We start from the raw sequence: 24186 nt of genomic DNA on the forward strand, positions 1-24186 counted from the left end.
TGGGGGACATAGGAGCAAAATTTGTATTTCTTTTAGATATGATAATGTACTCATACTGGTTCCAGGTGGCTCAACTTTTTTCTTATTACACATTTATCTTACAGGAGTCAGTGATTTCACTACAAAGACTGTTATACTCAGTAAGTATTGCCATAGCTTTGGCGATCTGTATGAAACATAGCAGGCACTCATGACAGAGCAACACAAAGACAACTTGAATAAGATAAATGAATGAAATGCTGGCAAAATGAAACAAATTTTTAATTAGAAAACTTAGATGTTAAATAACTTAAATAACAAACTTAAATAACAAACATGGTAAGAAATATGATGTAAAAATCGATATTTTTAAAATAGCATTTTCTAGTTACAAAAATTGAAACTGCTTATACAGAACACTTGGAAAACACGGAGCAGGGTTTCTCCACCTCTGCACAATTGATGCCTTAGGCCAGTTAATTCTTTAGGGGCAGGCAGGTGACTGGTGCATTGTTGGATGTTCAGTAGGAGAATTAGCCTTTACCCACTATGTGCCAATAGCATCCCATACCCACACCAAGTTGTAATTACCAAAAATGGCTCTAGATATTTCCAAATGTCACCTGCAGGCAAAATCACTCCTGGCTGAGAACCAGTAAAGTAGAGAAATTACAAAAGTCACCATTAAAATAGAGAAATTACATCTAGAAGTGTAAGATTTTTGTTTGCATAAATACAAATTACAAAACAGTCACATTGAATTTACCAGTTTATATTTCACTAATACAGAATCAACATTTTTGTTATGTAATATTTCTCTGCAGCATAATTTTTTGGTAGTGTGAGTACCTTATAATAACAAAATAATTCTAATTCCCCCCTCCCATCCCTTGTATCAGTTATCATTCATTTCACTTATACAGAATTATACAGTGTCTAGCACAAATAACACCCCTTTTTTATTCCAAATCTTTTATTCCCAAATCATAAGCACATAATTCTGTAATATAATGATATCACACTTAAGCACACCCACCATATGACATTTTAAGTAAAATTTTCAAATTAAAACTATAAATTATTACACCCATGTGATTACCCTACCAACCACACTCAAGCAGGTGTTTCTTCTCTCAGACCCTGTATTTATGTGTTTATACCACAAGCATAAGTAACCAAGTACATTGTTGCCATTATTATGTGAAGAAAGTGTTATCTGTTAGATCAAGTAAGAAGAAAAACATAAAAGATATAATTTTACTTTCACTTGTTCTTTCTCTCACGCTTTTCCTTTCTTTATGTAGATCCAAGTTTTTTACTATACCATTTGCCTTCTCTCTAAAGAACTTGTTTGAAAATTTCTTGCAAGGCAGGTCTACTGGCAACAAATTCCTTCCATCTTTGACTGTCTGAGGAAGTCTTTATTGCCCCTCCACTTTTTAAAAAGTTTTAAAAAAATTTTTATTCATTGATTTTAGAGGGGGGAGAGAGACAGACAGACAAGACAGACAGACATCGACTTGTGATTCTTGTATGTGTCACGCCCACCCGAGATATATCCACAGCCTCAGCATGGTGCATTGGGAGACGCTCTAATCAACTGAGCTGCCCAGCCAGGGCTCCCCCTTCACTTTTGTGAGATAATTTCACAGGGCATAGAATTCTAGGTTGGTTGATTTTTATTTTCTGCCAACACTTAAATATTTTACTTCACTCTTTTCTTGCTTGGATGGTTTCTGAAGAGCAGTCAGATATAATTCTTATTTTTGTTCCCCTAGAGGTAAGGTGTTTGTTTTCCTCTGACTTCTTCAGGATTTCCCCCGTTTATCCTTGATTTTATATAGTTTGGGAATGATATGTAGTTGTTCTTGTATTTTACTCCTTGGTATTCTGTGAGCTTTCTGGATCTCACAGTTTTGGTGTATGACATTAATTTGGGGAACGGTTTCAGTTACTATTGTTCCAAATACTCATTTCTGTTCCTCTCTTTCTTCTCCTTCAGCAATACCCACTACAGATATGTTACTCCTTTTGTAGCTGTTTCACACGTCTTGAATATTCTGTTCTATATATATTTTTTGTCTTTTTTCTCTTTGGTTTTCAGTTTTGGAGGTTTCTATTGACATATCCTCAAGCTCAGAGATTTTTTTCCTCAGCCATTTCAGTCTGCTATAAGCCCATTAAAGGCATATTTTTATTTCTGGTGCAGTTTTTAAAAAATATTTCTATCTTCTTTTCGGTTCTTTTCTTAGGATATCCACCTCTCTGCTTACATTGCCCATCTGTCTTGCATGGTGTTTACTTTACCCGTTAGAGTTCTTAGCATATAAATTCTGATTTAAATTCTCCATCTGATACTTTCAACATCCCTGCCATATGCGAATCTGGTTTTGATGCTTCCTCTGTCCTCTCAAACTGTGTTTTTTGCATTTTAGTATTTCCTGTAATTTTTTTTCCTGTATAGTCAGGCATGCTGTAGTGGGTAAAAGGAACTGCCGGGCACTGATTGCCAGGGAAGGTTTAGTTTGTGTGTTTCTGCTCCCTCAGTTGTGACTGTCTGTATTCCCCTCTCTTTTTGTAATTTTTGGAGCGGTGGTTTGCCCTGTGATTTCAGTTTTCTTTTAGATCTATGAAAAGTTGTTGATTTTTTAGTTTGTTCAGGGTTTACTTGCTTTTAAGACCTACTGCATATTTTTAAATGGATGTTGGTGTAAAAAAAAATGATCCATTTTAAAATGGAGTTGAACTGCCATAAACACCTTATCCCTCAAAGCTTTAGAATGTTAAAACAGGGCAAATTAACCTTTGGACTGGGTCTAAAATAACACTGCATCTCAAACAATAAAGCAGATATTATTACTACTGGACTGATGGCTATCAGAGTGAAAATTAAAAACATTGTTTAGAATTAATGCCACTATGTCTGTTTATCTGCACCAACAGAAATACCTTCCTTCAATTAATATAATTGCTTTCCTTTTCCTTTCTCATAAATACCCTTTGCCTTTGTCTTCTAATCCAAACAGTATGTGGTTTTCTCCCCGAATCAGGCTTCCCAAATAGCTATTTATTTTCTGACTTCAAGTAAATGTTTGTTGTCTCTCACTTTGGCTTTTTCTATTTACGGTATCCCATAGTATGGAAGATTTTGATTGTTTCAAATAAAGCTAAACTAAATATATCTGATTGTTTCCTCAGACTTGATTCTTGTGAGTAGAATTGTGGCTCAAAGTAAAGAAAAAGCATTGAAATTTGGTTCTGTCCACTGTTAGGGTGATGGACTTCAGCGACAGCTCAACCTCACCCACCGAATTCTCTCTGTGGCATTTCTACGGGTTTCGTGCGGATCAAAATCCTCACCGGACCCATTCACGTTCCTGTCTTTCTGGTCCTCTGCGAACTGCTCAATAAAGGATCTCATTCTGTCAGGGCCTGGCGAGTCCTCCACAGGCTGGCGGCACTGCAGGACCGGCGAAGTCCCCAGGGCCTAAGAAGCTCCTCTCCTTCCGCCGACGCCCCTCCGCCCGCCCCTAGGTTTGGGGAAGTGTTTCTAGGAGACAGCGGAAGACCGCTGCGCCTGCGCAGTGTGCTTGGCCGGGGGCGGGCTGACTGTCGGTGGGGCTAGTTGCTGTTGGGTTTGGGTTGCCGTCCCTGCCCAGGTTCCCCAGCCTCATGAGACGCCGGTGAGGCGGGCCGCCGGCCCACTCTCGTCAGGATGGAGCACATCCGTACGACCAAGGTAGGCGGGCTCGGGTGTTGCGTTTGCCGCCGTCCCGGGTCGGACCGACCGGACGGAGGCTGGAGAGGAGCCGAGCTCGGTTGGTCAGACGAAGGCTGAGGACCGGTAGGGCGGTGCCTGGCTACGGGCCGAGGGTTCGGGTCGGGCCTGTGGCTGGGGGTGCGGCAGAGACAGTTTGGGCCACGGGGGTGTACCGAGGCCTCCTGTGCCCTCGAGAGAGCAGCCTCACTTGTTAGTCCAAGGCGTTGGGTGCGGTGATATGTCGCCGCCCTCTCAGCTTTTTCTTTGCCAAAATTGGGGCTTTAGCTGCAGGGTCTGTCAGCCTTTCTCTGCCTCAGACTGGAAAGCTGGTGGATCTACAAATGAACATTTCGATGCTCTGTAAGCTTTTCCTTATTTACGGTTAATTGCCCCGCGTCACACAGATTTTTGATGCAAGTTTTGGAGAAACTGAGATCAGCATTTAGCTCCTCCTCACTTTCTGGTCTCCGTCTCCAGTCTTTTAGATTGGGTGTTTCCGTCTCTGTGCTCAAACTTGATTGTCTTTAGAGTCGGCTCAACAGAGGAGTTACGAGAAGGTAAAAATATTATCCTGTATTTTAAAGTGTTTGATGAAATTGTTATTCAACTGAGCTTATTAAATCCCATGCTTAATTTTTGTGCGTAAAAGGTATGCTTGTGATTCCATAACATGTTAAAATTGAGGGAAATAACATCAAAATATTACCAACAAATTACTTTACCAACATTTAAGTTAGACTTCAGCTTGGGGAGAGGTAAAATAAAGAGACCAGAAGAATTGAATAACATGATTTGAGGATCGCTGGGAAGAGGACGACCCACTGCGAATCTTGACTGTCTGCATTTTGCTGAAACCAGCTGATTGCTGCTCGTCCTAGGATCACCGTGTAGCAGACATTCGTCATCTTCATTTGTTCCATGGAGAACCTGAGCTGTCATTAAAATGTTTCACAAACCTTTTTAAAGTGTGAATGGAGTCCTGGCTGGTGTGGCTCAGTGAATTGAGTGCCGGCCTGCAAACCGAGGGGTCGCATATTTGATTCCTGGACAGGGCACATGCCTAGGCTGCGGGCCAGGTTCCCAGGTTAGGGGCCTGTGGGAGGCAATTCATTGGTGTATATGTCTCGCACAGGGATGTTTCTCTCCCTCTTTTTCCCCCTCCATTCCCTTCTCTCTAAAAGTAGAAAAATAAAATCTTAAAAAAAAAAAAAAAGCCGTGGCTGATGTGGCAGAGTGGACTGAGTGCCAGCCTGCGAACCAAAGGGTCGCCAGTTCCATTCCCACTCAGGGCGCATGCCTGGGTTCCACACCAGGTCCCCAGTAGGGGGCGCGTGAGAGGCAACCATATATTGATGTTTCTCTCCCTCTCTCCTTCCCTTCCCCTCTCTAAAAGTAAATAAATAAAATCTTCTTAAAAAATTAAGAAAAAAATTAAAAACCTATAAATTCTCTCTTTAAAAAATAAAGTGTATATGGATTTTTTTTCATTAGAGGTTGTTTTTAACATTGCACACACTACGTCTAATAAAATGGAAGAGCTAAAATAGTACTAACCCTTTTTAAAAAGTCCTTTTTTTTTTTAGAGAAGAAAGGTAAAGTAACTCTAGAATTCAAGTGGCTGGCACTTTACATTTGAAAATAGGAGGGTTAGTAAGTAAATAACCAAACTAGTAGAAGATATAGATGTGCAAAGAACTAGAGTAGGCATCAGATCAGGTTCTTCTCCTGGTTTCAAGGTCCCAGACGTGTATTACATACTAGCTGTGTGCACATGACTTCCTTCTGTACCACACTGAACCTCATTGTTGCGTTTTTCATAATCCTTGCTACAGCACACAATAACAAAACAGTAATAGTGAACTGAGTTTAATCAGTTAGAACCAGCCCTATTCCTAGGTGGTTGGTAAGAGTGAAGAGAAAGTTGGAAAATCTAGGATCCTTTGGCTTATTTAAGCCTTTCCACTTTATATTTATGATGAATATTTGTCTTTGTTTTTATTTGTATAATTGTAGCTCTTGTCATTTCCTTAAGTTTATTGTTGGTGAATCACTTGGTCAAGTGTACCTCTTTAACTACCAGTTGGTAGGACTTTAATTAATTTTCTGACTTAGTCTTACCTTTTCACAGTGAGTCCACGTTGGTGTTTTAGTTAAGGTTCTTTCATGACTTTTTTTTTTTTTGCTATAAAAATGTTTTATTTATTTATTTGAGAGAGAGAGAGAAACATCAGTCTGCTGCTCCACACAGTTATGCATTCATTGGCTGACTTGCACATCCCCCACTAGGGATCCAACCCACAACTGTGGTGCATCAGGATTACACTCCAACAAAGTGAGCTACCAATGCTTTTGGGTATTCTGGGTGGCAGGTTTTCTTCATCATCTAACAAGTAATTAACTATCTTTCTACTTAATCTATTATTTGAATTTGTTTTCTGAATTTAGGCATTTTAACCTTATATTCAAATATTATGTGTATATATTCTGTTAATAATAATTCAAATATTGCAAATAATGCTGAAATCTTTTCTTGCCATCTCCTATTTCCCATTCTCCCAGAGGTAAATTACTGCTATCAATTATATGTGCGTACATTTTATATTTTATGTACATAGGTACATGCATATATGTACCTACAAATTTATATAATATTTTTGTTTTAACTTTTTCACATATATGGAATTTATTGTACATACTGTCCACAAATTGCTTTCTGTACTTAGTAATATATCTTACAGACCTTTCCGTGTAAGTATTGTGTAAATACAGACATCTCATTGTTTTCTATAATATGGGTGTATATAGCATGATTAATAATTTCCCTATTTGAAAACATTAAGGTAATTGCCAAGCTTTCGTGGTACAAATAACGTGGCCACAAATATTGTTACATATGTAACTTGCTACACATATGTCAGTGTTTCTCTTGAGCTGACACAGAAAATGGAATGGCCTTGTCAAGGGATCTGGAACTGTCGTTTAATAGATTCTCCTCAGTCTCCTTCCAAGTGGCTGGGTCATGACATAAGAGCAGCCATTTCCTTTTATTTTTGCTATCATTTTATATTAAGAAATTTACCTCAAAGATGAAAACAGTATGTCATTTGTATTTCTCCAATTAATAGTGAGATTAAACACTATTTTATATTAGTTTTTATATTTTTACTTATATAAATTACTTCTTTATAATCTTTCCTCATTTCCTATTGGATTGTATATATTTTTTCTTACTGATTTATTGGACTTTGATGACTTTTTAAGGACTAAAGGATTTCTGACTAACATTCTATTAAAATGACTTCTCAAGTATGCTCCTTTATTACTTTCAGTTATTTTTCTAGCATTGGAGCACTGCTACCCTGGAATAATCTTCAGTGGCTGTATGTAGAGTACAGTTAAACCAGTGTTTGTTAGGTGCCTGTTATGTGCCAGGCACTGTACAGACACTAGATACACAACTGTAAGCCCCATAGACATGGGCCTCCCAAGACATTCTGATAATTGTTGACATTCTACTAACCTGAGTTTCTTAAGTTATAACTTATAAGAATAACTTTATAACTTACAAGTTATAAAGATTGATTTGAACAAAGCCAACTTTTTGTTTCTATTATCATAGCCTTCACCTGGACATAGTTAATTTGCTGCTGAAATAATTGTATTTTAAACTGCAAATGACACAGCTTTACATTTATTTAGCTGTTTTGAACTCTATGTAGTTTAGTCACTGTGATCAAGAATGGACTGAAATAGTACTATGTAACTAGTGTTCTTTCTATGTTGTTCAGACAGCTGTACAGTTGACCCTTGAATAATGCTGGGTTAGGGGTGCTGACCCTGTGCAATTGAAAATCTGTGTATAACTTTTGACTCCCTCCAAACTTAGCTATTCTTGGTATCTAAGGGGGATTGATTCTAGCCCCTGCCCTCCCCGTGGATACCAAAATCTGTGGATATAAAATGGCATAAATCAATGCATACAGTTGGCCCTCTGCATCTGTGGACTATCAACCATGGAGTGAAAACAGTACAGGTGTTTATTGAAAAAAAATACATGTATAAGTGGATCCACACAGTTCAAACCCACGTTGTTCAAGGGTCATCTGTATTTGAAAAGTAGTAATTATATGTCAATATAGCCAATTATATGATATCATTTCACAATATTTACAATTTCACAGATATGGTAATTATACCAAATTATCACCAATCTCTAAACACCACCAGTTGGGTACATTGTTTCTATTTACAAATGAGGAAATAGGCTTAGAGAATGGAAATCATCTGCCGAATTAGCTCATGAGACATAGAGTCAAGATTTAAACCAAGTTTTGTCTAACTCCAAAGACTATGTAATGTCTTTTCCATTGACTCTCTAGTTTTAATCTAATTGTAAAAATGTATTAATATTAAATAAATCCTAAGAACAATTCTAAGAGCTTTGTCTTCCTCAAACTTCTTGACATAAGTAAGTAATATTTATGTGGTATTGTTTGTGGTCATTTTTTGCTTTTGTTTTTGCTTACCAGAGATTTATGAGAAAAAATATTTTAACTGAATACTAGTTAAATGGTTTTATTGTTCTAGAATTCAAGAATAGATACACCATCCTGTTTTGGTCACATTTGGTTTATTAACTGAATAGCATCAGTAAAGATGCCAAATCTGAATTTGAAATTTTCAAAGACCATTTTTCAAGCTATGCTTAAGAACAGTGTAGCTACTACTTATCATTTTGAGTGTAACTTTTCCATAATGAGATAGTCTTGCCAAGAAACAATGGGAAATATGTAGAGACAGTTGTTCTTTATGCAGTCTTCTTTCCCTGCCAGGCTCTAGTCTTTTGGCTGACATGATATATTCATGTCGAAATGTGTGCTGTTTGTGAATGGAGCCTTACAGAATGAAATGGAAGAAAGTCTTCCTAACCTCTATATGAAAGACCGCTTTCTAGAGTTTGTTAAAGAATGGAATGTTGCATGAAAATGACACCCAACTAGCACTCAAATTGAGTCATTCCAAAAGTAATGCCAATTTGTCTTAGTTTGCTATCCCTTTATGTCATTAGAATATGAGACCGTATCTGTGTGTACACAGGTATGTTTCCTGTTACAAAGAGTGAAGGAGATACACAGCTAAGAATGGATGAAGAATAAGGAGTAAATGATATTTTAATTGTCTTTGAAATATGAGCCAGTAGATTTCGAGGAGTACCTGAATGCTTTCCCCACAAAATAGTTAAGTCATCTTGATCTTTACTAATATTATCCCAACATGCAGGTGAGAAAACTGAAACTTGCAGAGATTAAATGAAATAACTGAGGAAGAGGTGGAGCTGGGAACCTGAATCCTGGTCTTTATGATACCTGTATTCTCTTAAACATTACACTCTCCTGCCTCACAGAGTGATTAATCTAATCAAGAGATTTGAGTAGTGAGGTATGTCAGCGTGAGTAGGAATGGAAAGGAGGGGATGGATGAGAGGGAACTAGGTGGTAGGATGTCTAGTAGGTAGCTGATTATGAGGGTCTATAGATTTGGGACTTGTCATTGTTTAGGTAATCATTGAAATTTCCTATTGTGGATGAGTTTATGCAAGAAGAATATGTAGGGGCTCTGTAGAGAAGAGTGTGAAGGTTAGAGGCCTGGAAATACTTAAAGGGGGCAAGCAGAGTACAAAGAACCAGAGAAAGAATATTCAGGATAAAATGGAAAGTGGTGAATCACAGATGGAAAGAGAACAGTGTTCCCTGCCTAATTTCCTTCTTTGCTTCCTCTTCCTCTTCTCTCTCCTTATTTGCCCCCTCCTCTTCTGTTCCTTCCTCTTCACCCTCCTTTTCCATGGGGCAGCACTGTTGTAGGTACTGGGGAAATGGCAGTGATTAAATCATATAAAAATCCCTGCCTTTATAAAACTTATTTTCTAGTTGGGGAAGATACAACAGTCAGCAAAATTAATAAGTCAAATATATAATATGGTAGATGGTGGTAAATGCTGTGGAAAGTGCCAGATTGGGGCGGGGGAGAAGAGTTGGAAATATGGTAGGGAAGTCCTTACGGAGATAGTGACACTTGAGTACGGACCTGAAAGAGGTGAGGGAGTGAGCCATCTTTACGTGGGTGGGAGAGATGGCGGGAAGAGTCCCAACAGAGGGACAGCAAGAGTAAAAACCCTATGCTGGGCATGCCTGGTTGATAAGAACTAGCAAGAAGACTAGTGTGGCTAGAGCAGAGTGAGTGAATCAGAGAGCACAGTAGAAAATCAAAGTTGAGGACAGGGTCAAGTTACTGTTCAGGGCTGTCCAACCTTTTGGTGTTTCTGCACCACACTGGAAGAAGAAGAGTTGCCTTGAACCACACATTAAATACATCTTGACATGTAATCACAAAAAATCTCATAATGTTTAAGTAAATTTACAGTTTCATGTTGGGCCACATTCATAGCTATCCTGAGGTACATGTGGCCCACTGGCCGCAGGTTGGACCCCCACTGTGAGGACAGAGTGTTGAAAGCTGATGTGAAATCTTTAATTTTACTATGTGAGATAGGAACCCATTCATGGAATGTCAGCTGTGTCTAGTGCTGCAGGAAAGCAAAGCAGGGTAGAGGTCAGTAGAGTGCCCCTAGATTTATTATGATCTGTTTCATTTGGCAGTTTAGTCAGAAGATGCTGTTGTAGGAACTGGGGGTACATGAACAAAAAAAATAAATATCTATGCCATTTTGATGCTTACTTTCCACTTCAGGAAGGCAACTTGATGCTCTTTCTTTTTGATAGATAATTGTTGGCAAGATGTCAGTGCTATGAGTGTGTAAAAATGATTCTAAGAGTCTCAAATGGGTGCCTGGCTAGAGAATCCTTAACAACATACTTTCTGCTTCAGTAGCCATTGTCATGTAGTTGCCAAGTAAGTACAACTGTTGGTCACAGAATTTTGAGGAAGGCCATTGGTCCCATCTTGTCCCAGAGGCCACTTTTCTCTCTTATGGGTAGACAAGTGTTTGAGTTTTCCAAATGTGACTCTGTGTGTGATTTCTTATGCTTTTCATTTTCTGCTTTGTAACCAGCTGAAATCTGAACTTCCTGTGTAGACAATTAGCATACTTTTAGTGCAGGCCCCTAGTGGGCAACAATTCACCTAACTGGCCCTTAAAGTAATTTATTGGCATTTCCCATCCTCACCATAATGACCACTCCGCCCAATTCTTTTCTTCCTGCCCCATTTTCTTCTTGGTTTAGTCTTTTTTCCCCTCCATAACCGTTTCCCCATTCCCCATTTCCTTTTTTGCCTTGGTGATACCTATAATTCAAGGATCCTGACACTGTTTCTGTCATGCATCAGTGCTTGTGACCTGAAAGAATTGTAGATGCTTCCTAAAAACTTTCCAAGGAAACAGGGAAATCCGTAGCAACATCTGTAAAGTATTTTCAGGTTCGTAGTGAAAAAGGGAAATATGAAGCAGCAGTTGGTGTTTAGAAATGGGCTGAGTCTTTAGTTTGAAATTTGTATGCTGATGATTTTAGCAAAAAAAAAATTTTTTTTCCTTTTTAAAACAATTATCTTAGGATTTGCAGCAAGAAATTGAATAATCACTATTATTTTCTCAGAAATTCTCTTACTTTTTTCTCTAGAAATTTAGTTTAAGTATCAGCTAAATGTTTTGAGATAATTTCAGATTCATCTTATTATCTGCCACATCCATATAGTAATTGCCATATTGAAGTGGTCATGTAATGATTTTATATTATATTTTCTAGATTTGGATATAATTTTGCATTTACCAAGGTAATGAACAGTCCTCAAGTTATTATGGTCAGGATGGACTTTTTTCTTTAAAAACAAATAATTTAATTTTACATTTAAATTTTATTTGAACAGGTGCTATTCTAAGTTAAAAAAAACTGTCTGAAATTAAATTTCTTGGCGGGGAGCACTAATAGTCTTTTAAATGGTAGTTGTTGATTCTTTTGGAAATTACAATTTCAAAATGGAATTTATTCTTCAATTTTTGTAAGGGAAAAGAAAATATAGGGTGGGGCAAAAGGTTTACAGTAGTGAGTACGTGAAATATAGAGTTCATTCTTGTATTCTTGTTTATTAATTATTGTAGTATTTTCCACATGGACAACTGTAAATCTACTTTTGCCTCGCCCTCTGTATGTGGGGAGAAAGTATAGAATTAATGAGATAACGGTTAGCTTTCTGGTTTTGAAGACACACAATTTAAAGAACTATTTACAACCTGCTGCAGTAGTTGTGGATTAATATTTTTAACTTGGTAATGGTTATGTTACTTTTTCCCCCCATAAGAATGGATAGTAATAAATGCTGGTTTTTCAAAGTAGTAGTGTCCTGCACATACCTGGCCACCTTTATTTCCCCTCTCTCTCTCTTTTTTTTTTTTAAATTTTTTTCTTTTTCTTCCCTGGCCAGCTTTAATCACACTCTTCGGTAGCAACCTTGTGCGCACTTGTTTGTGTTTACTATTAATAAAGATGTATTATGTACCTCACTGCCTCAGCTACTAAGGACGCAGAAGCAGCATATGGCCTAATCTGTGCCAGGGAATTCAGAACCATGAAGAAATACAAAGCTAAGACATTAAGTAATTAATTTCCTGAGAAGGAATACTGTTAGGGGACAGGTCATCAGTGAACCCTGAAGAATGCTTAGTACTTAACAAAGCAGAAGAGACTGTTACACGAAGGGAGAACAGTGTGAGTAACGCACAGAGCCGGATAAAAAACAGTGTCCTGAGTGGAGTGGTGAGGAGAATAAGTTGGACTCTGCAATAATTTAACTGTTTCCTGATTTAATTTTTCTGGTAATTTACTTCCATGACTCTACATGATAACCTTATATATTTATTATTTGACCCACCAACTCTAAATAAAACATTTTGATTCTTAGATATGAAAAACATTATTGCTTATTTATACCACACCCCTCCTTCCTGTGCCCCTTAATATATATGTTAATACTTTTTTACAGGGTTCTTCTCTCTTGTTCATACTTATAACTATAAATAGTACCTATATTGTTTGTGGTTTATATATTTTCCAAGACATAGGAAATTTAACATTCAACATTAAATAAATTCAGGATTTTGAACAGAAGGAAAGAATTTGAAAATGTGCACTTAAATCCTAGGGTAACAGAAAAAGAATTTATACTACTTTTGAAATGACAAGTAACATCTTTTTCTTTTTTAGGTTGAACAAGTGAAATTACTTGACCGATTCAGTACCAGTAACAAGTCATTAACAGGAACACTGTATCTTACAGCCACACATCTATTATTTATAGACTCGTATCAGAAAGAAACCTGGGTAAGGTGGACCTCTATTGTACTGTTTACCATAATTATAATAATGGTCTTATTCTCTTGCTGTGTTTTATTTTGAATGTGTAAAACATTTTTAATCATTGGTAACTGTGTTGCAACCGTTCAAGGTGGGACAGGTCTCATGGTATTCGTGCAGAGAGAATAATATTCATGGAGCCGTTGGGATGTCTGGCGTGCATTTATTCGTGGGTGGGTGAGCAGCTAGCTGTGTGTCTCCCTGCATGTCACACATCATGGCTCTTGCTCCCATCATGGCACCTGTCCCCTTGCATGTGTCTCTAACTAGTGAGAAGCCCCTACTTGTTTAAGTACTAGAGGGGAACAAAGCTGGAAAACTTCCAGAGCATAACATAACGTAACATAATTCTGCACATGCGAGCCCACTTCATGTTATGGGAACAGTTTATCGGACCCAGTCTCAAGACCGTGAGAACACTGGTTATCAGGCCTTTCCCTGGCTGTGGGAACACTGCTTCCCTTCATTACCCAGACACCTGGATAAGGAAGCCAGATTGCCTCCACTTACCCTACAGTAACCTACCTCAAACAAAAATTTTTCAGTCACCTAAATCACTTTTACCTTCCCTTCTAGTAAAACTGATAAAATATGGAATGTGGAATTTTTTTGTAGAATTCCAGGCTCTTTTTATATACATGAACAATTATAAAAGAACTATGTGTTCTTTTACTTTTTAAAAATCAAAACAATATAGGTACATATTGACAATTCAGATGTCATATTCCATAATATTTTTATACCAAATTGCCATCAGGGTGTTTGTTTGTTTGTTTGTTTATTACTAGTGTAAACGGGGGAAATGGACATTTTGTACACGTTTTTTTCATATATACACTGTGCCAGAATTTGTCTGAGATACTTGCCAGGGAGTAAAATTACTTAGATAAGTGCATATTCAACCTTACTAAGTATGTTACCTCTCCAAAATGATTGTTTCAACATACTCTCATTAGAGTGTGACACATTGTTCAGTATTCTCAGCAACATTGATATTGTCAACTTTAAACTTTTTGCCTGTCTGGTAGATGTGTATTTGTGATTTAAATTTGCTGATTATAAAGAAGTTACCCTTTTGGTGGTGGTGGAAATTAGGCTCTTGCATGGGATCGAGAGGAAAGCATTCCAAGGACCTGTGCATGGGAGACTGTGGTGTTGCATGTGGAAATAGAAGCTGCCCCCTTGGTTTCCAGTTTCTCATCTCTGTCCATCTTGCCATGGAAGAAGTCCAACCTTGTCCTCAGCAAGGCAAGAATAAAAGCCAGTGTCTAGATTTTCTGCTTCATCTTAAAGTATAGTTTGCTCCAGCATCTGGCTAGCTTAGCATGTGTTTCCAGCTGTAGTCCATTATTAAGCGGTGGTATTCAGGCTCCTTCCTGGAGCATGCATGTAGAGTTCCCATGGCCATGGGCCACGTGGTTGCTAAGGTGGCATGGCTACAGAGAGAGGACACACAAGTGCATGGGGTGAGTGCAGGGCCCGAGAGTGGGGGGTGGGTGGGAGGGAGGGAGGGAGAGAGAGAGAAACATCAATGTGAGGAAAAAACAGACCGGTTGCCTCTCTCTCACACATGCCCTGACTGGGGACTGAACCCACAACCTAGGCATATGCCCTGACCAGATATCAAACCCATGACATTTCTGTTTCTGGGATGACGCTCCAACCAACTGAGCCACACCAGCCAGCATTATTGACTATAGCTTTTTAATAAGTCTTGATATCTCTCTTTTCTTAAACTCTTTTAATTTCCCCAGGAAGGCTATCCAATTGGTAAGTGATTGCACTAAGTTAGGATACCTTACCGAGATGTTGATTTTGGAGGAGTTGTATTCCCTAGAGGCTCTGGATCTCTTCCTCATCCAGTGTTTGCCCAGGAGTTTCACCTAGCAAGGCCTTGCAAAACCATTAATCTATTCTCATCCACTCTGTCTAACCTTCCTTTATCTGCCCACTTAATATCTTCTCTGTATGTTATCTATCTCCTAGAGTACAAATGAAAGTATCCCATATAGCTGTTCTTTCAGAAGCTGGGAACGTAGTTTTGGGTGCAGCTAAAAGATATCTATGTTGTTCTTTTCTCTCCTATTCTTATCTTTAAAATGCTTTCTTACTGGTATATTCCTGTACATCTTTCCTAAATGAAGTCTGTTTAGTATACTAGATCATAGGAATGAACATTTAGATCTAGAATGGCCTTACATTTTTTTTCATTTTATAGATTATTTTTTCAAGATCACATAACTAGTTAGTGACAGAGCCAAGTCCCTTCATCATTCTCTTCCTGCAAATAATTTTGGGTCTTAATTGGAATCATAATAATATAATATTACAGTGGATTATTGTTCCTTATCCTCTATTTACATGTTACTATTAGTTAGATCTTTTTGAGTAACTTGGCACAGGTCTGCTAATAAAAATGTTAATAGTGCTAAATATCAGCCATAGGTATAAGTTACATATGTGTAGTGTGTGTTAATTATCTGCGTTATATATACTTTTAATTACCGTAGGACTGTGTTCTCATAGTCGTCTTTTTCAAGCTTTCCTTTATTATTTTATGCATTTAGTCTTGCATGTGAACTTTAGAATTAATGTTTAATTTTGGAAGTTAATACTTACATTAAAGTTATAATTATATGATATACATGTATAATATAAATAATCATCCATTTCTTACCTTGCCACCAAGACACACACACACACACACACACACACACACACACAAAACCCCAAAAAGGTTGAATTTTTTTATTGGAATTTATGTTAAAATTTTAGATTTAATTTGAGATGACTTGATTTCTTGCCATGTTTGAGTTTTATCAAACTTGATAAAACAGGATTTTAAGATCTTTTATTTTTCAGAAAAGTTTTCTATAAATATTTTAAATTAGTAGGAATGGTATTGAAAAAAAAGAGAACTTTTTTTAGTAGCAAACTGAATATAATAGATAACAGGTGAGAATGATAATTATATGTTTCAAATGTCATCAAGTACTGAGTTTATAGTAGGATGTTCTGTTCATTCAGTAAGCATTGGTGATGGAGAAGGTATCAACTATGACATCTGTATTTCTGGCTTGGTCAAATTTAAGTTTGAATGTATAATATATAGCATTTGAATTTTTTTGTCTTTTGAATTTGAAGAGGATCACGACAATGTTCCAAGTAATGTGTCAGGTGCTGGAGATATGACATTCAACTTAGTGTAGTTTTGCTTCTTATGAAGTTCCTAAAATCTGGCTAGAGAAATAAACCTTCACTACACAACAAATTACACATGTACTAAGTGCTATGAAAGGAAAAATGTGTGTTGATATTTGATAAGAAAATGGAGGAGCCCTAACTTACTTGGGAAGTCCCATGGTATACATAGTTCTCAGTGATGAGTTTAAAGCAAAGGTCAGAAATAATACTGGAAGAGGTGAAGGGTGAAGAGGTAGAGTTATAATATCTAGGTGAAGAGGTAGAGTTATAATATCCCAGATAGTAGGAGCAACTCAGACCGTGTTTAAAGGAGCTTGGCTCATTTGAGGAGCCAAAAGAAGGCTATTGTCACGAGAACGTAAGTGATGTTGGCAGAGGGACTTGAGATGAGGCTAGAGAAGTGGGAAAGTCTGGTCATTGTCCCCTGAATGCTCCTGCTCTGCTCTCATCTGATCTCAGAAGCTAAGCAGTGTCAGGCCTGGTTGGTACCTGAATAGGAGAATTGGCGAATAATGACTAGATTGCTTTGCCTTTTTTTTTTTTTTTTTTGGATTGGGTTTTCAATGATTACTTGTCTGCCTTGCAGGAAATGGATTGGGGGGATATCAAAAGTAGATTTGGAGCGAGCATTTAGAAGGATAGTTACAGTAATTCAAGTGAGAAACAATGGGAACATTGCAGCTAGGGGAGTGACAGTGGAGATGGAGAGAAGTAGACGGATTACAGAGATATTTAGAGGATGTAATTCTTGGGATTTAATAATGTATGACCTTTTGGAATGATTAGGGTACATTTCTGGCTCAGGCATTGTCATGTACAATTTTTAAGTTTGAGCCTGTATTGTAATAACATTGAGAATTTATTTGAAGAGGCCATTTCTAACATTTATGAACTGTGGAACAGAATAAAATAGTGCTTTTTATAATGATGATCAAGTGTTTTTTCTTGGTGTAGATACTGCACCACCATATTGCCTCAGTGGAGAAACTGGCTTTGACAACTTCTGGATGCCCACTTGTGATTCAGTGCAAGAACTTCAGAATTGTGCATTTCATTGTTCCCAAGGAAAGAGATTGCCATGATATTTACAACTCTTTGCTACAACTGTCAAAACAAGGTACTATTCCTTGAAACCAACACTTACTTGCTCAATTTTGAGAAGGACTATTTGAGATACTTTATTTAGTATCTCTTTATTGTTATTTTGTTACTCTTCAGTTGAGTACTTGTGCACCCTAGTCTAAAAAATTTGGCCTAGAAGTAATTATAAACTTCTGATCTGAGTTGTAATAATGGTTTCCAAAGAAGCGGTAATCGTAAGGACAAAATGAAGCATTTATAGTACAAACTTAAGAAACTATAGATTATATTAATGTTTTAGAAGTCTATTGATAGCCAGTAGCACAGCCTTTTTTTTTTTTTAAAGAACCCCATAGCTAAGGGGTGTGACTTGGAGATTGATTCATCAAATGAGAAGTTAAGGAAAGTCAGGCTCCTCTGATAGCAGTGGGACTAATATGTCTAGTTGACTAGAGTAGAACATAGGGGAGAGATGAGCAGAGGAATAAAGGGGGTGAATCCTACTTTAGTAGAGATAGGAGTGAGAGGGATATAGGCCCTAAAGAAGACTCTTATCACTACTATGTCTTAGGGATCTGGAGGCCTCCTTCCCCCAATATAACTTGAATTACGTAGATCACTCCAGAGAGACAAAGCACATTAGTTACTGGATGCTACTTTTTTATTGGACATCCAGTATGCAGTGGTCTAGGAGCAGATTTTTGTTTACTCTTCTAACACATAAAAGCCTGTAACATTTATCTCATTGTCCCAAGTTAAGTCAAATCTGATGGCATAGATGGTTCTGTGACTTCAGGGGCTTATCATTGTTCAGAAGTAAGTGCTCTTTGGGCCTCTGTGCAACCACTGCCATTTTGGGTCAGAACCATACTATAGGAATATATAGGCAATGTCATATTCTGTGTTTTACCTCTAACTTTTCATTATAGCATTAGTCTTTATTTTACATCTCATTTGGAAAAATGGTGGGTAGGAAGTGTCTGTGTCTTTAAAATTTTACTTTTAAAGAGGGAAATATTACAGTAGAGTACTGTATGAGTCGAACTGTATTAGTCACTAGCTTTTACTGATGACATAAGTTGAATCTCAGATCGATACATTTATGCCTTTAGGTCATTTGCATCAAAGACCTAGGTCATTTTAGTCATTTGCATCAAAGAACTGAGAAAATTTTAATTTTAAATATGTTCAGGTATTAGCTATCTCTTTGTAGAGTTTAAAGAAAAAATTGAGGGGTAGAACTGAAAATTACTTTTATTTGTCATATAGTAAGTTTTATAAGTTGCATTTTAACATTTATGCATTTTGTATACTATAGCAAAATATGAAGATCTCTATGCATTCTCTTATAATCCCAAACAAAATGACTCAGAACGACTTCGAGGTTGGCAGCTTATTGACCTTGTGGAGGAATATAAGAGGATGGGTGTGCCAAATTCTAACTGGCAATTGTCTGATGCCAACAGAGAATACAAGGTAACTTAGCAACTTTCTGGGGAAATTCAGCAAATGTTAGTACCAGAGAGTCAGGAAATGTCGTAGTAGCAATTCGTCTCTGTATTGCTATGTACTGTTCTTACATTAGTAAGTTTTAAAGTTTTATAAAGGTGTTTCATCCTTATGGGTTGTTTTTTCTTCAACTTCGTAGTTTTTAACTGGATGGAATGGTTATGTTTTATTTGATTTTTACAGATTTGTGAAACTTACCCAAGAGAACTTTATGTTCCTCGAATAGCAAGCAAACCAATAATTGTTGGTAGTTCTAAGTTCCGGAGCAAGGGAAGATTTCCAGTTCTTTCCTACTATCATCAAAACAAGGAGGTAGGCAGCTTTCCTTTTGATTTTTCCAAAGTAGTATCACCCCTCTTCAAGTTTAAATATCCAAAAGAATGCTCACTTTTGTATTAAGATGTCATTGTCATAATATTGCTGATAGAGAAGTGCTGGCTTTTTACTTAATGACATTTTTGCTATTTTAAAACAAAATTGCCCCAGGAATACAGAAGCTTTTGTACTTCTCATCTTCCTTTTCCCTTCACCCTTCCCTCCCTTCCTCTTTTCCTCCCTCCTTTCCTTCCTTCCTTCTTCCCACCCTTCCTTCCCTTCCTTCCTGTTTTCAAGTGGCAACTTGAAAATAATGGGATTTGATAGGTTGTCTTCCTTGCCTGTGGTTATCTTGATCCTGCTTGCATTGGGGGAAAACAGATAGTTTTGACAAGCCAACTATTGAGAAAAGAGAGAGAAGCAAGGGTATTTCAGGTTCCCATTTTATTTTATTTTATTTTTTAAATTGTTTACCTTTTTAAAATTTTTATTTATTTATTTTTAGAGAGACAGGAGGGAGAAAGAGAAGGAGAGAAACATCAATGTTGTGGTTGTCTCTTCTGAACCTCCCACTGGGGACCTAGTCCCCAACCCATGCTTGCGCTCTGACTGGAAATTGAACCAGTGACCCTTGGGTTCCCAGGTCTGCACTCAGTCCACTGTCAGGCTCCCATTTTATTTTATTTGTAAATATATTTTATTCATTATGCTATTAAAGTTGTCCCATTTTTTTTCTCCTCTTTATTCGCCTTTGCCCTGCACGCCCCCTCCCACCAACATTCCCCCCCTTAGTTCAAGTCCTTGGGTTGTACATATAAGTTCTTTGGCTGCTCCATTTCCCATACTATTCTTAACTTCTACCTGTCTATTTTGTACCTACCATTGATGCTTCTTATTCCCTGTACTGTTTCTCCCATTCTCCCACCTTCCCCTCCCTGCTGATAGCCTTCCATGAGATCTCCATTTCTGTGATTCTCTTCCTGTTCTAGTTGTTACCTTTGTTTTTAGGTTCAGTTGTCAATAGTCGTGAGTTTTTGTCATTTTACTGTTCATAGTTTTGATCTTCTTTTTCTTAGGTAACTCCCTTTAACATTTCGTATAATAAGGGATTGGTGATGATGAACTCCTTTCACTGGACCTTATCTGAGAAACACTTTTATCTGCCCTTCCATTCTAAATGATAGCTTTGCTGGATAGAGCAATCTTGGATGTAGGTCCTTGCCTTTCATGACTTGGAATACTTCTTTCCAGCCCCTTCTTGCCTGCAAGGTTTCTTCTGAGATGTCAGCTGACAGTCTTATTGGCACTCCTTGGTAGGTAGCTGTCTCCTTTTCTCTTCCTGCTTTTAAGATTCTCTCCTCATCTTTAATCTTGGGTAATGTAATTATGATGTGCTTTGGTGTGTGCTTCCTTGGGTCCAACTTTTTTGGGACTCTGAGCTTCCTGGACTTCCTGGAAGTCTATTTCCTTTGCCAGATTGGGGAAGTTCTCCTTCACTATTTGTTCAAATAAGTTTTCAATTTCTTGCTATTCCTCTTTTCCTTCTGGCACCCCTATGATCCTGATATTAGAACATTTAAAGATGTCCTGGAGGTTCCTAAGCCTCTCCTCATTTTTTTCAAATTCTTGTTGCTTCATCCTTTTCTGGTTGGATGTTTCTTTCTTCCTGCTGGTCCACACCGTTGATTCGAGTCCCAGTTCTTTCCCATCACTATTGGTTCCCTGTATATTTTCCTTTGTTTCTCTTAGCATAGTCTTCATGTTTTCATCTAGTTTACGACCAAATTCAACCAATTCTGTGAGCATCCTTATAATTAGTGTTTTGAACTGTGCATCTGATAGGTTGGCTATCTCTTCCTCGCTTAGTTGTATTTTTTCTGGATCTTTGAAGTGTTCTGTCATTTGGGCCTTTTTTTTTGGTCTTGGCGAACCTGTTATGTAAAGGGGCAGAGTCTTAGGTGTTCACCAGGGTGGGGTAACCCACGTTGCTGCACTGTGACGCTGTGTGTGGGGGAGAGGTCCAAGAGGGAACAATGGCGCTTGTTCCACTCTCTGCTAGCTTTCACTCACTTCCCCCACTGCCCACAAACAAAGTGGGCCCTTCTGGTGCTGATTCCTGTGTGGGTGGGTTTGTGTATGTTCTGGGACCCTGTGGGTCTCTCCAATGAACTCTCCTGTGAGGTTGGGAGTTTCTCCCACTGCTGCTTCAACCCCCATAGGTGTTTTCAGTCAGAGGTTTGAGGCTTTATTTCCCCACAATGGAACCCTGGGGTTTCGAGGTCTGCTTTCCTCCCTCTTTGTTCCTCTCGGTTTATCAAGCACCAGTGTAGGACCGCAGGGTCTGTCAGCCACTGCCTCACGTGTCCGCCAGCTGCAGCCTTGCCTGTTCTGCTCCACAATCTGATGCCTCACTGCTCCGCCAGCCCTCTCAGCCCAGCTGCCCGTCTCCTCCCCTCCTACCTGTCTGAATGAATGTTTCTTCTTTATCTCCTTGGTTGTCAGACTTCCATACAGTTTGATTTTCTGTCAGTTCTGTTTTTAAATTGTTGTCCTTCTTTTGGTTTGTGAGGAGGTACAGTGTGTCTGCCTACACCTCCATCTTGGCCAGAAGTCCTCTCTGGAAGCTTTTAAACTCTTCTTTTTCCCAGTGTTCTGAAACTTCACAGTTATGTGCCTTCATGTGTTGTTTTAAATTCTGTCTGGAAACTCAGGTCTCACCTGTGGGAAATTGCCTCTCTATTTCTTTGATAACTTCCACTCTTTCCTTAATTTTTTTTTTTTTTTGTACTTTTGTATGTATTGCTTGACAATTGGGCTTTCTAGCATAAGCCTCCATTTTTCTTAATTCTGTCTTTGATTTTCCATCTCCTTCTGTGCTTGATTGTGTCTGTAAGTCTCACTGTAAGGTTTGGGATAGGGGCGATTTCCTGAGCTTCACCTCCAACCATCTCTTAGACCCTTTTTTTTCGCTATAGTGTTTTAAAAATCCAAGAATTCCTGTTTTTTGAATTTTTTAAAGAGTTTTCTATTTTTGGATGTGATGACTTAGTTCTCTGAAGATGTTAGGGATTTTTTAAAAAAAATTCTTATGCTCCCCACACTAGTTATCCTTTCACTCAGTTTCTTTCTTTATGCTAATTTTGTTTTTTGTTTTTCATGTCTTTCAACTAGTTGATTCTTGCCCGGCCTCTCTTATTTAAGAGTGAGGTACTACAAAGCTGTTTAGAAGTTTGTATGCATGAGTGATTGCTATCTTTGGATTCTTCTTTCTCTTGTGATCTTTGTCCCAATGTGTGTGGTAAGTCTGGCCAGGGTCCAGATGTGGGAAGAGAGATAGGAAGACCTCACATTTTGTTATGTAGGCTTTACTTACTCCTCCTGTTTTTTTGAGGGGGAGGGTGTGCAACCACAGCTGTGTGCCTATTGCCCAGAGTCTTCAGGTTAATCCTTTTCATAGAATAAACTTTTTCTTGAGGGTAAGGGAAGATCTGGGATTGTTAACTAGTCCTTAGACATTCAGCCAATTTGATTGTTTTTAGTTATGCTCCCTCTCAGGCTTTCAGAGATACCAAATCCTGAGCCTGTCTGGGATTTTGCTCCTTGAAATACCTGCTTCTTATTGACTCATAAAGTTTGGCAGCCCTCTTTGCTCTGGTAAATTGGTTATTCCATGTCAGTGTGCTTTCATTTTCTCAAATTTTATTGACATCTTTACTCAATTTTTCCCTCCTTTCCTTTTTCTCTTTGATCTTTTAGTTTTTACATATTAAATTTATTTATTAGAACCTCAAGTTGGGGTTTAGAAGGAAGCCAGAGGTAGTAAGTAAAACTTTAAACAAAACTTTCCAATCTAATTTTTGTAGCAAAGTCATAGGGAGTTATGATTGAATATGGCCTTTGTTTGAAACACCCATCTTTGTATATGTTTTTAATTGGAAATCTGGGCTAAAAGTAGATATTCAATGCCTAACTTAACAAATCAGGAAGTAGGTCTGAAAAAAATGTAATAAGGCAATCCTCATTTTATTAAATTTTTATAATTTTTTTAATGTGTAAATTTAAAACAGGTGAACATCTGAATCTATGTACCTTTTTTTAAAAAAGGATAATGTAGTTGAAATGTTTGGGTAGGGTTAAGTTGGGTTTGGTATGATGAGATTGGATAAAAAGTATGTAGGTCTAAAGCTTTATAAAACTTTTTTTAAAGATTTTATTAATTTAGTTTTAGAGAGATGGAAAGGGAGGGAGAAAGAGAGGTAGAGACATCAACCAGTTCCCTCTCTCATGCCCCCAACTGGGACCTGGCCTGCAACGCAGGTGCATGCCTTGAATGGGAATTGAACCGGCGACCTTTTGGTTTGTAGGCCGGTGTTCAATCCACTGAACCCCACCAGCTAGGACTTTTTTAAGACTTTGAACAACAGTAAATATCTAATCTGACATTCACTACTTCTTATAGATAATTGTTGCCCTTTTGGATTGACTATAGTTTAACCCAAATTTGGATTGAAACTCATTTTTCTCATTTTATGGCTCATTTTATATAAAGATTGCTGATTTCTAAGTAGAGGTCTGAAAGCCTTTGGAAAGAAAAAGTTTAAATGTTGCTTGCTATTTTAAAAAATCCTTTTTTGTATTTATTGACTGATCTCTTACTTGAACTTTATTTGAAATTATCTTGTAATCTTGGGCACAGAAAGTATCTTAGTAGGTTACGTGATAGAGAATTAACCAGATGTTACTCCTAAGGACCTAAGGTATTTTTTTATCCAACTAGGTAAGGAGGCATTTAAGCTTCTTGGAAGAGAATATTGGGAAAAATTAAGTAATATGAAGATGTTAAAGTAGTATTTTAATTCAAATAGGATTTCAAAGTTAATGCCTTCTAATTGTCCTGCCAACTTTTAAACAGATAGCACATTTGATTTTAACTTGTTTTCCTTTTAAGCATTGTAAAAGACATGTTTCAGACCT

The 24186-nt window shown here is 37.8% G+C and overlaps 1 protein-coding gene across 4 annotated transcripts in view; it reads left to right on the forward strand.

Moving 5' to 3' along the window:
- Positions 1-3546: 3546 nt before the first annotated feature.
- MTMR6 (myotubularin related protein 6) overlaps positions 3547-24186 on the forward strand; it is a 38354-nt gene continuing 17714 nt past the window's right edge. The window contains exons 1-5 of one of the 4 annotated variants that reach the window (XM_071220991.1): positions 3547-3718; positions 12955-13071; positions 17263-17425; positions 18707-18864; positions 19081-19209. In XM_071220991.1, coding sequence (XP_071077092.1) covers positions 3695-3718; positions 12955-13071; positions 17263-17425; positions 18707-18864; positions 19081-19209 — 591 coding nt within the window. In that variant the 5' untranslated portion in view covers positions 3547-3694. The remainder of the gene's footprint in view (positions 3719-12954; positions 13072-17262; positions 17426-18706; positions 18865-19080; positions 19210-24186) is intronic. The other 3 variants (XM_053920809.2, XM_071220990.1, XM_024580807.4) reach the window with 3 other exon arrangements.

Source organism: Desmodus rotundus, chromosome 3 (assembly GCF_022682495.2).
Source record: "Desmodus rotundus isolate HL8 chromosome 3, HLdesRot8A.1, whole genome shotgun sequence".
Lineage (NCBI taxonomy): Eukaryota > Metazoa > Chordata > Mammalia > Chiroptera > Phyllostomidae > Desmodus > Desmodus rotundus.